The sequence below is a fragment of the Sciurus carolinensis genome, chromosome 11, assembly GCF_902686445.1.
Source record: "Sciurus carolinensis chromosome 11, mSciCar1.2, whole genome shotgun sequence".
Taxonomy (NCBI): domain Eukaryota; kingdom Metazoa; phylum Chordata; class Mammalia; order Rodentia; family Sciuridae; genus Sciurus; species Sciurus carolinensis.
This window is the reverse complement of record NC_062223.1, coordinates 122,357,854-122,372,715: the sequence shown is the minus strand read 5'-3', so window position 1 is coordinate 122,372,715 and position 14,862 is coordinate 122,357,854. Positions and strand designations below refer to the sequence as shown.

Below are 14,862 nucleotides of genomic sequence, written 5' to 3'. Positions count from 1 at the left end.
CAGAGAGTCAAGTTTCTTGAATGAATAAGCAAAGTGTAATAGTACACAAATCATTTGGTCTCTCAGGTATCAGTTTTGCCACCTTTAAAATAGATGACTAGTCCCTCATTTATCTCAGGTATGTCATAAAAACTCAATGAAATGTACTGTAGTATGTGTTAAAAATAAAATCATTATATTTATGTGGCTAAGTACTCACCGCTTTCATAAAAAGAGATCAACAAAGAAAAAGAAAACAAGAGGGAATGAACACAAAATATATTGGATTTTCTTGTGTCTATTTTCTTAAAGCCATACTTTCCCATCATATTAGAAGTTTGATGAGTAAAGGAGCTATTCTCTTTCTCAGATAAAAATATACATGTATGCAAACACAGCACCCAACTGAGAACTTCACATTATACAAATCATTAACTTCCTGACTGAAATGGAAATATCTAGAAATACCTTTTCCAGGTATTTGGAAATATCATTTGATGGTTAAGATCTTACTAGAAGAAATGGAATCCTTAAGATTTTGGAGACAAAAATCCTGAGTTTCAGTCATGGTTCTGCTACATGCATTTGAATACCCAAATCATTTAACTTCTTTTGTATTTATTCCCCTCTTCCCACCACCCCAATATAAACACAAAAATTGTGCCTACTCCTTAAAATTGTTTTGAGAATTAAAAATGTCAATCCAATAAATTGCATACCATTGTTCTGGGACCAAAGTATGCCCTCAAAAATCGATGATGATGAATATAATGATGTTTCGAATGAAAACAATAAAATGGAGATAATAATAAATCATGAAAAGCTGATTATTTCACATCATACTGAAGTTAACAGCTAAGCATATCCCTGTAAGGATTAAAGAAATTATCTGAACAGGTAACTAATACTTCTTGTTTATATGGCTTGACAAAATCCAAAACACAGTTAAGCATATTATCTCCATTGTTCTCCCAACAACTCAAGAGTCTGACAATTATTAAGAGAGAATTGGAGCCAGGCACAGTGGTGCACACCTTTAGTCCAGTGACTCAGAAAGTTGAAGCAGGAGGAACTCAAGTTTGAGGCCAATCTGGGCAACTTAGTAAGACCCTGTCTCACAATAAGAAATAAAAAGCACTGGCGACTTAGCTCAGTGGCAAAGCACCCCAGTGTTCAATTCCCAGTACCAGGGAGAAAGGGCAGGGGGAGAATGGTTCAGAGTGGGTTGGTGGAAAAGTCAAAACTGTCTCAGAGTAGCAGCAAGCCTAGGACGTGGTCTCCTGTTTATCACCTAGACTCTTTCTGTAGTTTCTTTTTCTCCTTCTTCAGAATTTCTGAGGAGCATTGAGTTAATCATCACTCAGATATTGCCCTTGTCCCAAATATCAACAGGATTTAGATCAGTAGCAAAAATGATATTGACACTTAGTTCTCCAAGACACCTTTTCCTTCCTCCTGCCCTGAGGGCTTTGGTCATATTCATGCCAGAAATGCATTTAAAACTTCCGCTATGCTTCCGCTCAAGTCACAATAGCTAAACTATGGAACCAGCCTAGGTACCCTTCAGCAAACGAATGGATAAAGAAAATGTGGTATATATCCACAATGGAATATTACTCAGCCATTAAGAGAAATGAAATTATGGCATTTGCCAATAAATGAATGGAACTGGAGACTATCATGCTAAGTGAAAAAAGCCAATCCCCAAAAAACCAAAGGCCAAATGTTCTCTCTGATATGCAGATACTAACTCACAATAAGGGGGAATGGTGGTAGGGATGAATAGAAGTTGGGCTGGGGTTGTGGCTCAGTGGTACAGCGCTTGGCTACCACATGTGAGGGACTGGGTTTGATCCCCAGCACCACATAAAAAAACTAAATAAACAAAATAAAGGTATTGTGTCCATCTACAATTAAAAATGTTTTAAAAAATGAATAGAAGTACTTTGGGTTAGACAAAGGGGAATGAAGGGAGGGAGGGGGAATGGAAATAGGAAAGAAGTAGAATGAATTGGACATTTCTTTCCTATTCATATATGAATACACAACCAATGTAATTCCACATCATGTACAACTAGAAGAATGGGAATTTGTACTTCATGTATGTGTAGTATATCGAAATACATTCTACTGTCATGAATAGCAAAAAGAACAAATGAAACAAAAAATTATGCTATGCTAATAGCAATACTTAAAATATAACTTTGCTTCTGGTAAACTTAAAGTACTTAATCACCAATTATATTTTCTTTATTCACACGTTTGGATTATCAAAACTACCCATCAACAGCATTCTCCCAAGGCATAAGCATGGGCTTCCTAGAGATCTATCAAGAGCAGGGTGACAGGGTGGCGCTGACTTCATTAGGGCATGGGCTGTTGCTATGGAGGCTGGGCACTCTTGGTTATCAGGAAAGCTGTGACTTTCCTAATCATTCAAGTGAAATTCAATACATTGGTCCTCAAGCCTGTTTTGGTACCAATACCATGCTGTTTTTATTACTATAGCTCTGTGTATAATTTGAGATCTCAGGGCTGGGGAGATATCTCAGTCGGTAGAGTGCTTGCTTTGCAAACACAAGGCCCCGGGTTCGATCCCCAACACTGCAAAAAAAAAAAAAAAATTTGAGATCTGGCATCGTGATGCCTACTGTTTCACTCTTCTCGCTAAGGATTGCTTTGGCTATTCTGATTCTCTTATTTTTCTAAATGAATTTCAGAATAACTGCTTTTTCTAGTTCTGTGACAAATGTTATTGGAATTTTGATGGAGATTGAGTTGACCCTGTATAGCACTTTTGGTAGTATGGTCATTTTGACAATAATCGTTCTGCCTATCCAAAAACATCGGAGGTCTTTCCATCTTCTCAGGTCTTCTTTGATTTCTTTCTTTAGTGTTCTATAGGTTTCATTGTAGAGGTCTTTCACCTCTTTTGTTAGCTTATTTCCCAAGTACTTTTTGAGACTATTTATTGTGAATAAGATAGTTTTCCTAATTTATTTTTCAGCAGATTCATCACTGGAGGATTTATGAGTGTTGATACTGTATCCCGCTACATTGCTGAACTCATTTATGAGCTCTACAAGTCTTCTGGTGGAGTGTTTTGGGTCTTCTAACTATAGGATCATGTTGTCAGCAAACAAAGATAATTTGAGCTCTTCTTTTCCTATTTGTATCTTTTTAATTTCCTTCTCTTGCCTGATTGCTCTGACTGGACAAATGAAATAGAAGACACAGAGGCAAATCCACATAAATATGTGACAGTAGACAAAGGTGCCAAAAACAAATGTTGGAGAAAAGATAATCTTTATAGCAAATGGTGCTGGATAGTAGAATGAAATTTAACCTCTATCTCTCCCCTGCACAAAACTAACTCACAGTGGTCCAAAGACCAAGGATTTAAACCGAGAAACCCTGCAACATCTAGAAGAAAATGTAGGCCAACATCCCAATATGTCAGCTCAGGAACTGACTTCCTTAAGATGATTCCCAAAGCACAAGAAATAAAATTAAAAATTAGTAAGTGGGATGTCATCATATTAAAGAACTCCTACACAGAAAAGGAAACAATTAAGAGTGTGAAGAGAGAGCCTACAGAAGGGGAGAAGATCTTTGCCACTTGCTCCTTAGATATATAGAGCATTCAAAAAACTTAGCACACGCACAGAAAAAACAACCCAATCAATAAATGGGCAAAAGAACTGAACAGACACTTGTCAAAAGAAGAAATACAAATGGTCAACAAATATATGAAAAAAAAACCAACATCTCCAGCAATTAGGGAAATGCAAATCAAAACCACATTGAGATTTCATCCCACTCCAGTCAGAATGAAATTATCAAGAATGCAAATAATAATAAATGTTGGCAAGGATGTGGGAGGAAAAGTACACTCAAACACTTTTGCTGGGACTGCAGATAATACAAACACTCTGAAAGGCAGTATGGAGAGTCCTCAAAATACAAGGAATGAAACCACCATTTGACTCAGCTATCCCTACTCCTCGATAAGTTCCAAAAGATTTAAAAATCAGTGTAATACAATGATGCAGCCCATCAATGTTTGTAGCAGCACAATTCACAACAGCCAAGCTATGAAACTAACTAGGTACCCTTCAACAGATGAATGGATAAAGAGAATATAATATATACATACACACAATAGAGTATTACTCAGCTATGAAAAGGATGAGATTATGGCATTTGCTGGTAAATGGATGGAACTGGAGACTATTGCTAAGTAAAATAAGCCAATCCCAAAAAAGTCAAAGATTGAATGTTTTCTCCGATAATGGGGAAGTCAATACAAAATTGGGGGAGGGGAATAAAAAACGTAAGAGGGAATTTCATCGAAATAGAGGAAAGATCAGTAGAGTAGATGAAGGGGATTGAGGATGAGGAAGAAGTGGAGTGGAGAAGAACAGTAGAATGAATCTGAGTTTTTCCATGTACACAGCATGGATGTGGCACAGATGTAGCATGGTGGGCCCTGGCATCAGGTGTACCCACAGGACCCTAAATTCAAAAAAAAAAGAAAAGAAAATAGAAAAAAAGAAAAGTAAACTGTAACTAGATTGAAGAGGGATCAGAGGAGTGGAGGGAAGTGGGGAAGGAAGATGGGAAGTACTGGGGACTGAATTGTGTTCCATACTTTTGAAATTGTCAGGGTGTATTCTGGTGTTTTATAGAACTAAAAAGAATTTTTTAAAAAAGAAATTCAATACGTCTCAAAGAACATTTTGGGGGCGGTCCTGTATTACTCATCAGCTTCTCTACCATGTGAAAATCCAGGAAGGGATTACATAGTCTAATCATAAGGTCACTGCTTCCTGTTCTAATCCCAAACTTCCACAATGCCACACAGCTGACTGGAAGGATGGGGGAATGACTGGGTGGCCCTGAGGTCTTTCGATCCCATATGTGCTTAGTGGCCACAGCTTAAAATAAACATGTTTTTTCTCTCTCTCTCATGGGGTGTGCACTATTTAACAAAATCTACTTAGAATAGAAAAAGCAGGTCACTTGATTTGCCTATGTTGGGCTCTGATTTCTGCATCTTTTTTTTTTTTTTTTTTTTTTTGGGTGCTGGGATTGAACCCAGGGCTTTGTGCTTGCAAGGCAAGCACTCTACCGACTGAGCTATCTCCCCAGCCCCTGATTTCTGCATCTTGACTCTTAGTTCAGGTATGTATTGATCCTGAAATGCTTCTCTCAACAGTCTTCTAGAAAAGGACTTCCAGTGATTTGGACCATCTCCCTATTCCCGTTTTCCTGGACCTCCCTATCACCAAACTCAAAGTATGATATGGCTTCCTGCTTTACCAAGGCCAATACGTGCATCTCAATGTCCCCTTCTTCATTCATAATATCACTGCCACTACTTCTGTCTCTAATTCCTCCCCAATAACTGCAGAGAAATGAGTTTCTTCCCTTGGGAAACTAGCCTCTGTCTGCCTAGTTCAGATGCCATTGTTCCTTTATCAGTCACTTTTGCGACCTCCATTTCAAAACCCCTGAACACTTCAGGCTCTGTACCACCCTTTTCCTTAGTCTCTGAGCATTATTACCTGGAGTTCCCCTGAAGAGGAGGAATGTCCCTTAAGTCTTGAGGCTCCTTTTCCCTGGACACTGTAGTACTGCATCCTGCTGGACCTTCTCCTATTTCTCTGATGATTCTTTTTCTATTCCTTATATTGATTCTGGCTTCAGCTCTTCACTCTAGGCACTATTCTTACTTCCACATTCATTCATTCATTTGTCAGTTTGATTCCTCTATGAAATACCTGCCAGGCACAGGAATACGGCAGTAAATGGAGAAAACAAGGCTTCTTTCATGGAGGAGAAATGTCCTGGTGAGAGGAGACAGAAAATAGGCAAGTACGTAAATTAAAAATAAGGTAATTTTAAATAGTGAGAGAAGACACAAGAAACAAAAAACGGGGTCATGAAATAGAGTAGCTCCAGGAGTTGGACAGGAACCAATTTAGGAAGAGTGACCAAGGAGGAGTGACACTAAAGGGCATTTGAGACAAGATTGAAATGGCAAGAAACCAGCCAAAGGATGAAGAGCAGTCCAAGCAAAGGGGATATAAGCTGCAAAGGCTGTAATAATAATAACAGGGGAAACCTTTTGATATGTTCGAGGTACATTTTTTAAAAATTATGTGTAACTAGAATGTTAGGGATAAGACAGAATGGTAGGCAGAGTGGAGGACTCAGGATCACCCCTGCTAGGCTAAGGTGAGGATTCCAGATTTCATTTAAGTGCAGTGAGAGTTTGTGGGAGGTTTTAAGCAAGAGAAGCATAGCCAGCCCTCTATATTCACAGGCATTGAACCATAGATTCCAACAACTGGGGGTTGAAAATACTTGGGAAAGAATAATGTATCTATACTGAGCACGTACAGACCATTTTTCTCATCATTATTACCTAAACAACATAACATAACAACCACTTACATAGTTGTATTATAAGTAATCTAGAGATGTTTTAAAGTACATGGGAGAATTAAATAAGTTATATCAAATACAATGCCATTTTAATGAAGGATTTGAGCATCCACAGATTTTGATGTGAGTGGGGGTCCTGGAACCAATTCCCCATGAACACCAGGGGACAACTGTGTATTACTTTATAAAATATAAAGATTACTATGTCAACTGTTAGGAATATACAGAATGTATGGTTTCACAACCATCAATGGCAAGAGAAGGATGATCATTAAATTGGAAAAGATCAAGCAAACATCAGCAAGAGAGGATTGAAGCAAAAACAGTAGCAAAGACAAAGGAAGAACTTAACCATTTTAAAGGAGTTAAAAACTCTCACAACAAGGCCGATGTACTTCAGGGAACTTGAGGCACATGCAAAAGTGACTAAGTGCCACTGCCAAAAATTAGGGCAAACAGCAGAGGCATGAAGGGACCAAATGCTCCTATTTTCAACAGAGGATAGGACATGAGAAGTGGCTTATGGAAACTAGAGGCAAGAACATTATTCCCAAGTCTCATATAAAAATAATCAACATGAGTATGCAGACTTGAAAAGAACATTATGAAGAATAGGGATATGTCTAAATAGACATAAAAATATTAATAGCATCCACATCTCAGATAGAACATTCAGTCTTTGGTTTTTTGGGACTAACTTATTTCACTTAGCAGGATAGTCTCCAGTTCCATTCATTTACCAGTAAATGCCATAATTTCATTCTTATTTATGGCTGAGTAATATTCCATTGTATATATATTCTACATTTTCTTTATTCATTTACCCGTCGAAAGGCACCTAAGTTGGTTCCATAGTTTAGTTATTGTGCATTGAGTTGTTATATACATGATGTGGCTGCATCACTGTAATATGCTGATTTTAAGACCTTTGGGTATATATCTAGGAGTGGGATGACCGGGTCAAATGGTGGTTCCATTCCAAGTTTTCTTAGGAATCTACATACTGCTTTCCATAGTGGTTGCACCAATCTGCAGTCCCACCAGCAATATATGAGTGTACCTTTCCCCCGACATCCTCACCAACATTTATTGTTACTTGTATTCTTGATGATTGCCGTTCTGACTGGAGTGAGATGGAATCTCAGTGTAGTTTTAATTTGCATTTCTCTAATTACTAGAGATGTTGAACATTTTTTCATATATTTGTTGACCATTCATATTTCTTCTATGAAGTGCCTGTTCAGTTCCTTTGCCAATTGATTGATTGGGTTATTTGGTTTTTTGGTGTTATGTTTTTTGAGTTCTTTGTATATGCTGGAGATTAATGCTTTATCTGAGGTACAGGGGGCAAAATTTTTCTTCCATTCTGTAGGATCTTTCTTCACATTCTTGATTTGCTTCCTTTGCTGTGAAAAAGCTTTTTAGTTTGATGCCATCCCATTTATTGATTCTTCATTTTACTTCTTGCCCTTTAGAAGTCTTGTTGAGGAAGTTGTTGTTTACACTGACAAGATGGAGCATCAGGCCAACATTTTCTTTTACTAGACACAGGGTCTCTGGCTGAATGTCTTGAGGTCCTTGATCCACTTTTAGTTGAGTTTTGTGCCAGGTCAGAGATAAGGGTTCAATTTCATCCTAATTCATATGGATTTCCAGTTTTCCAGCACCGTTTGTTGAAGAGGCTATCTTTTCTCCAATATATGTTTATGGCATCTTTGTCTAGGATGCGATAATTGTATATATAGTTTGTCTCTGTGTCTTCTATTCTGTTCCATTGGTCTTCATGTCTGTTTTTGTGGCCAATACCATGCAGTAAGGGTGGGAGAAAGAAGAGAGGATCACCAGATTAGACAAAGTGGAATGAAAGGAAGGGAGTGAGAATGGCATTAGGAAAGACAGTAGAATGAATGAGACATAATTTTCCTATATTCATATATGAATACACGACCAGTGAAACTCCACCTCATGTACAGCCACAAGAATGGGATCCTAATTAGAATAATTTATACTCCATGTAGATGTAATATGTGAAAATATACTCTACCATCATGTATATCTAAAAAGAACAAATTAAAAAATTAATAAAGTTAATCTAAGCCTGCTGTGATTAGTGTATGGCACTTGATAGAATTATTGGACTAAAAATATTTCAGTCACCCTATTTATTTCAATCTTGATAAGACTTTCAATAAAAATAGAATATCAAAGATGACTGAAATTTTATCACAATTCTTTCTAAATGCTAACCCTAGATTTTCCCTTCTAAATATCCCTGTTTGGAAAAAAACTGTTTGAAACATAATGAAAATAATTCATTCCTCTTTGAAATTGTTTGAAATATTTTGCTGAAAATTCGTTTCCATGTAAAACTAAAATATTGATCCTACTTCTTTCCTATGGAGTATTATATATCTAATTCCTCTAACATATGCCATTTATTCTAAGTTTTCAAAATGTGTCACACTATACATAGAGAAGTAAGAAGAGGTGTATAGGTATTTATTTATGATTGAGCAACCTACTAAACAACTTTAATTAGTAGCTCATTGTTAAGTTAAAGTGAGGTATTAGGGGCATGTCAAAGGACTCCTAGTTTTTGTTTTTGCTATTCATTGTTTCAAAACCTGATGTGTGGAGACCAAGTGATTGTCAGACCTTAATTAAGCTAAAGAAGATAGATATATTGGGTGATTGAATTAGAATTTGATAAAAGTATTAACAGAATTCGATACTTGGTTGCAACTAATAGATTTTTTTAATTAGCCATTTTAATGCTATAGAGATGTCAAAGGGGAACCTATGCTAGGGACTACTTATGTTCCTCTCAGGTGTAAAGAGATAGACCAATTTACTTTTTTAGTATATAGGAATGGACAGATCCTGACTCCCAGGTCTTCTGAAAAGTAGGCAGGTCACCATAGGGGAAATCTTTACCAGCTCAAAAATTAATCTCACATTAGCAGTGAGGAATCAGCCACCACCTGAATCTTAATTTTCCTTGCTCATAAAGTTGAGGCAAACCACTAATAAATGTTAACAGCAGTAAGTGAAAACTTTCATTAAAATTTTTTCTAAAATACCCTGCACAAATTCAAACTGACTCTACAACAGGTTGCGTGAAAGATGCTTTGGGATTTTAACTGGACATAAGATGATTATGACTTAAATGTAATTCATATGTATTTGAATACATACACTCTCTAAAGCAAATGTGGTCATAATTCCACTGGATTTGTCCTGATGAGACCACACAGGGAACCTCCTTCACTTGGAGAAATCATGTGATAAACTAAAAATCCTCCTGAGAAAATGACCAGGGTAGCTAAAGGTCGGAAACCATAGGAAATGATTGTACACTGTTTAATTGCACATTAAGTTTCAAATAATTGAAACTAAGGAATGAGCCCAATCCAAAATACAAAACCAGACAAACAAACAAAAAACGTTTTTCTTGTTGCTGTCGTTGTTTGGAGCCGGGTAATGCAGCTTCTTTAGCAGAAAACATTACAAACATCTAATGGAGTTTGAGGAGGAAGGGTTACAGAATTCAACTGAATAAAAACTTATTTAAACATTGAAGTGTCAAACTTGTGAAGTAATGACCTGTTACAAGAAAAAAAAAAAAAAAAAGTCAAGCACCTTCCTCAGGAACATTCTTGAGGGGATTTACACACTGGAAAGGAAGTTGAATTAAATCAACTTTAACTACCCATCCAAATTTAGCACAGTATGCTTCAAGGGCTGGTCTTTTATGTTGATAGAGTTTATAGAGCAGTGGCTTCTGCTCAGGAAGATATTTGGACGTTCTGTTGCTGTGTGTGTTATGATATGTTATGAGAGAGCATTTCCTGTGAGTGGTTCACTTACAGTCAGCTGTTACTCTGTGTTCCCTTTTGGAATATCAGTGTTAAGCTTCCCCTTTTAGCAAGAGAGCAGCAGGAGAATAAGAAGAAGGTAGCTGGGGGGCAGGCTTTTGTACCAATCTTTTCCTATTAATCTTGCACTTCAGTTCCAGCATTCCTAACCTGTTATGTCAATTTGGGTTTATAACTGAGTGTGAAGTTTCAGGTTTCCCTTCCAGAAATTGGGCGGAGACACTCAAGCAGCTGCGAGGACTAGGGAGCGGCTAAGAGTTGGAAGACGCCAAACCAGACTGTTAAGAAAAAAGAAAGCAAGCAAGGAAGGAGGGAGGTAGGGAAAGAAAGAGGGAAGGAAAAGAAAAAGCGGTTAGAGCCATGAGGACCACGAAACACCTGGGAGTGGAAGAGCAGTCCTCTTACCCCTAACTCCTAATACTCTCCCCTCCACCGACATTTGGATCACCTCTCTGGGAGATGAAGTAAACACCGGCACAGGTGCGTCTCACCCCTACCCCATAGTCCTAAGAAAGGATTATCTTGCTGCATTCGTTGTTCTGGGATCCAATTAATCAAGGTAGACGAAGGCTGGACAGGGAGAGCTGGAGGGGATGGGGTCGGAGGAAAGAAGCCAGGAGCCATTTAATGTGTACATTGCATATGACATCATTGCCTGAAAGAGATTTGGCCCTCCCCTTCCCGGAGCTGGAGGCAAGCGTATCTGCGGGAGTAGGAGTAGAGAGTTGCCTCTCGGAGGGTATGAGTTGGTGGGAGGCGGTGGAGGCTGCTGGGGAGAGGTATCTAAGCGTAAGAGAGGGACCCTGATAGAGGCAGCAAGACGAGACACCTCCCGGGCTGGAGGTGTTTGCGCTGAGCTGGGCTCCGCCCCCGCTCCGCGGCGCGCTCGGCCCTGGGAGGGGCACGCCTGTCTGGGGGTGGGGAACGTGTGCCCAAGGGGGTGGGTCCGTGGTGGGGGTGGGGGTGGGGGCGGAGAATCGCCTGCGCATGTCAAGGCTAACAGCACACACCGCCCGGGGGCCCTGAGAGGGGCAGCCGATCGCCTGCAACCCAGGGTCGGAACCCTGCACGATCCAGGGGCGAGCTCCGGGGGAGGGGCACCCTTTCTCTCTCCAACCTCCACGCCGACATCGCCAGTCCTACAGAAGCTTCCACCTCCTTCCCGGCCCCTCTGAACCCCCTGGGGAGCCGAGGCCGTTGTGTACAGGACCGACGTGGGACGAATTCTGTATCCCAGACGGGAGGCCCCAGTGGCTTCGGGTTCAGGGACACGCCCAGCCGAAGAAGCTGGGCGGGCTGGAAGAAGCCGGAGCTCCCGGGTCTGGGTGGATCCTGGTAGCTGTTGAAAGGGGAAGCGAGAGGTGAATCAACATGGACCCCTTCGACAGCCCAGCCTCCTAGAGCCAGCCGTGCGACTCCCTGCCGGGCTGAGCTTGCCCTGGGCGCAAGCCAGAAACGCGGGGGAGCAACTGGAATGAGAAGTTCCGGGGTGGGCGGGGAAGCTACTGTCCGTGGTCCTGAGTCGGATCCCGCAACCCGCTCCGGGGAGAGTGTGCGGCACTGCTGATCGCTCCCTCGAATTGGGTTCTGTTGTGGGTTCTGCTGGGATAGGTTGGAGCTGAGACCGTCCCCCCTTCCCGGTTCCAAACGCCCGCAGAGCCTCTACAGGCACAGCGCTTCGCCCTTCTTTCAGTCAGAAAGTCGCCCTCTTTGGGCAATTCGTCCCAAAGGGTTTCCTCGAAAGAATCTAAGGGCTCAGTCCTTGACTGAGGGAATCTCTCCCTTTAGCCCCGGAAAACACCCGCCGAAAAAGATGCCTGCCTTCAACAGATTGTTTCCCCTGGTTTCTCTGGTTCTCATCTACTGGGGTAAGTACCAGCACCCTGCCATGCATGATGCAGATAACAGTAATCATGCTAACGATAATAACACTTATTGATGTCGTTGGTGACAAAAAAGAAGCTCTGGTTGGCTTCCCTCTGTACATGTCTGCCAGACATGGAGATCTAAATGGGTTCCATGTGAGCCAGAATTTTAAGATTAGAAAGGCGCCTCTCGCTGTCCGACAGCTTTATTCCCCCAACCTTCTTTGGTGGTTCTTTGACTTCTCCTCCTTTCGTGATCATTCCTAAGTCCCCCCCCACCCCCACCCTTTACTGAAAGGGAACGTAGCCACGTTCATTATTAAAAAAAAAAAATCTTTCTTGCAGTTACATTTCCTTTCTCAGTGAGGAGTCAGTTCTCCTGGAAAGCTCCCTGGGTCTTCAGATTCATTTCTCTATATTTAATATAGCAACAACAATACAAAAACTCGGTGGATTTTGAGAGTGAAAAATGCTTTGATTGTTGATCTATCTGCTTAATTTGGTAAATAATAAGGGGAAAACAGGTTTAAGTCCTTTGCTGCTGTGTAGTCCATAAGTGGACAAACTGGGAAATGCTTTTTTGGGGGGGTGGTACACAAACATGTGGAACTAAGATGCTTTGATGTTTGGGGAGCTGGGGTTTTTTGTCCTCAGAAATGAATAAACTTGTCAGCAGTGAGAGACTGAGATGACCTTCCCCCCTCCAAATAAGTTACACCTACACTTGCAACAGTAAGGCTAGGCAGAGCAATGTCAAGGGATGGGCTTGAAGTGGGGTGCCTGAATGTGTGCAAAGGGAGTTAAGAGTCTATGTGATAGTGTCTCACTCTGTGATAGAGACCATATTTTACTTTGTGTCTCTGAGTCTCAGTGTCTGAATGTCTGCACTAGCATGTGTATGAGCATGTTAGTATAGACATCTGAATGGACTGGTGTGAACATTGTGGGTGTGTGTATGTGCAGTTCTAGGCTCTAGGCATCTCTGCCTTGGTATCTCTGATTAGATTCTTAAATCGAACATAGGTCTCTTTAGTTGTTAAATTGCTTTACATGATCTTTGCTACCTTTCTCCATGCTAAAATCAATATAAAAAGGATAATTGGATTGTGCCTACCCCCTTACTGAAAATAGACAAGTGGATTATGCTCCCATGCTTGGCATGAAATTCATGCCGCCTGTGCAGTGACAGACATGCTGATGAGAATTGCCTTTTTGCCTTAGTATCACTTTGTCCAGTCTCTGGGTCTAACTCTGGCTGCCAGCATTATCTGAATTTTGCATGTGACTAGAGGCAGAGCCAAGCTTCCTGTTGGAAAAAAAATGCCTGATGAGACAGGCTAGGAAGGATGAAGAGGGAGAATAATGCCAGCCCCAAAGGCAGTCTCACTGCCATCCAACCCCAGTGGAGTACACCAGACTTAGAGATGAAGCAGACATAATAGGTTGCCAATGAGCTCACCTGCCTTGAAGATTAAGGCTGAGATTTGCTCCAGGGAAATGCTAGGGATGTGAGGCTTAGGAGAGGTTAGTCTGACAGGATAAGAGAGAGTGTGGGCAAAGCTGAAGTTGTAGAGAAGGGTGTAGGTGAAGTCCAAAAAGCCTTTCTTCCCGGACTCTAATTTAAGCATTTAGCATCCCTGTTTGAATTCCAGTGGAATGGGAGAGCATGCTATATAGCCCAGGAATTTTTTGCCTAGGACTTGCAAAGTCTGGGTTGCTTCTATTGTACAACCTAAGAGAATCTGTTTCCTTATATGTAAAGTTTGGAAGTTGTCATAGATGACATCTCACATTCCTGTCAGTTTCACAACTGAATGAAGCGGAAATGTTTACAGACTACTGCTAGAATTGTTGGATTGCCCATCCTTCTCCTCCACCCCACCCCCCACAAATTTGGAAAATCTGAACACATTACATCTCTCCTTGCTCATTCTCAGCACCTTTTCAACCTAGACATTGGTTCACCAGACTCAGAAACTGCCAAAGGTAAAGAGGAGTTCAGGATGCCTGTTTGTTAAATGTAAGAGAAAGAGACTCACTTACAAATGCAATTTCATTTTATTTGCATGTAATTATAATATTGGAGAGCACTTAGCTAGACATGTTCCACCTTCTCAAACTGATTTTTTTACATGACGGCCAGTATGAATAGAAAGAGTCTTCTCCACGTACTTTCTGCATGTATTGAAAAAAAGCTCACTTATTTCTCTTACTTAATAAATCATATAATTTTAAGAGTTTTTAAACCTACAGTTGGCTGACGCTTCACAGTTTACAAAGCAATTTTCTATTCAATATTTCTTTTGGTCTCCATATCAATTCTATGGGGTACTGAAGGGAAAGGAGTATTGTTTCCAGTTTAGGGATGAGAGAAAGAGTACAGGGAGAGGAAAGAACTTGCTGGAGAATCCTGTCTTCTGACCTCAGTTTTCTAGTGCTCCTCTGTGGACACGTGCTGCTGTGCACAATTGCTGTCCTTTGCAATTCTCCTCTGATCCTTCCCTCCCGCTTTCCCCATGCCATCACCCATCCCTTAGCTCCCGGTTGCCTTCTCTGCTCTTCCTCTTCAGGTCTATTCTCCCACTGGTCCCCTGTGTTGGGGAATTTTTCCTTTTCCCCTAGTAGCCCTTCCTAGATCTCATTCCTTTAAGACCCTGCTAAATGACTGGCGAATCTGATGATCTCAGGAGTTT

At 40.7% G+C, this 14,862-nt stretch overlaps 1 protein-coding gene and 1 non-coding gene across 4 annotated transcripts in view; one reads left to right on the top strand and one right to left on the bottom strand.

The window, feature by feature from the left end:
- Positions 1–9,299: 9,299 nt before the first annotated feature.
- On the bottom strand, positions 9,300–9,448 carry LOC124960828 (U12 minor spliceosomal RNA). The gene has a single exon (XR_007104150.1). It is a non-coding gene; the product is annotated as a U12 minor spliceosomal RNA (small nuclear RNA).
- Positions 9,449–10,407: 959 nt separating this feature from the next.
- Scn3b (sodium voltage-gated channel beta subunit 3) overlaps positions 10,408–14,862 on the top strand; it is a 24,724-nt gene continuing 20,269 nt past the window's right edge. Inside the window, exons 1-2 of one of the 3 annotated variants that reach the window (XM_047515696.1) lie at positions 10,411–10,784; positions 12,093–12,172. In XM_047515696.1, coding sequence (XP_047371652.1) covers positions 12,118–12,172 — 55 coding nt within the window. In that variant the 5' untranslated portion in view covers positions 10,411–10,784; positions 12,093–12,117. Of the gene's footprint in view, positions 10,785–11,332; positions 11,666–12,092; positions 12,173–14,862 lie in introns of those variants that run through there. The other 2 variants (XM_047515697.1, XM_047515698.1) reach the window with 2 other exon arrangements.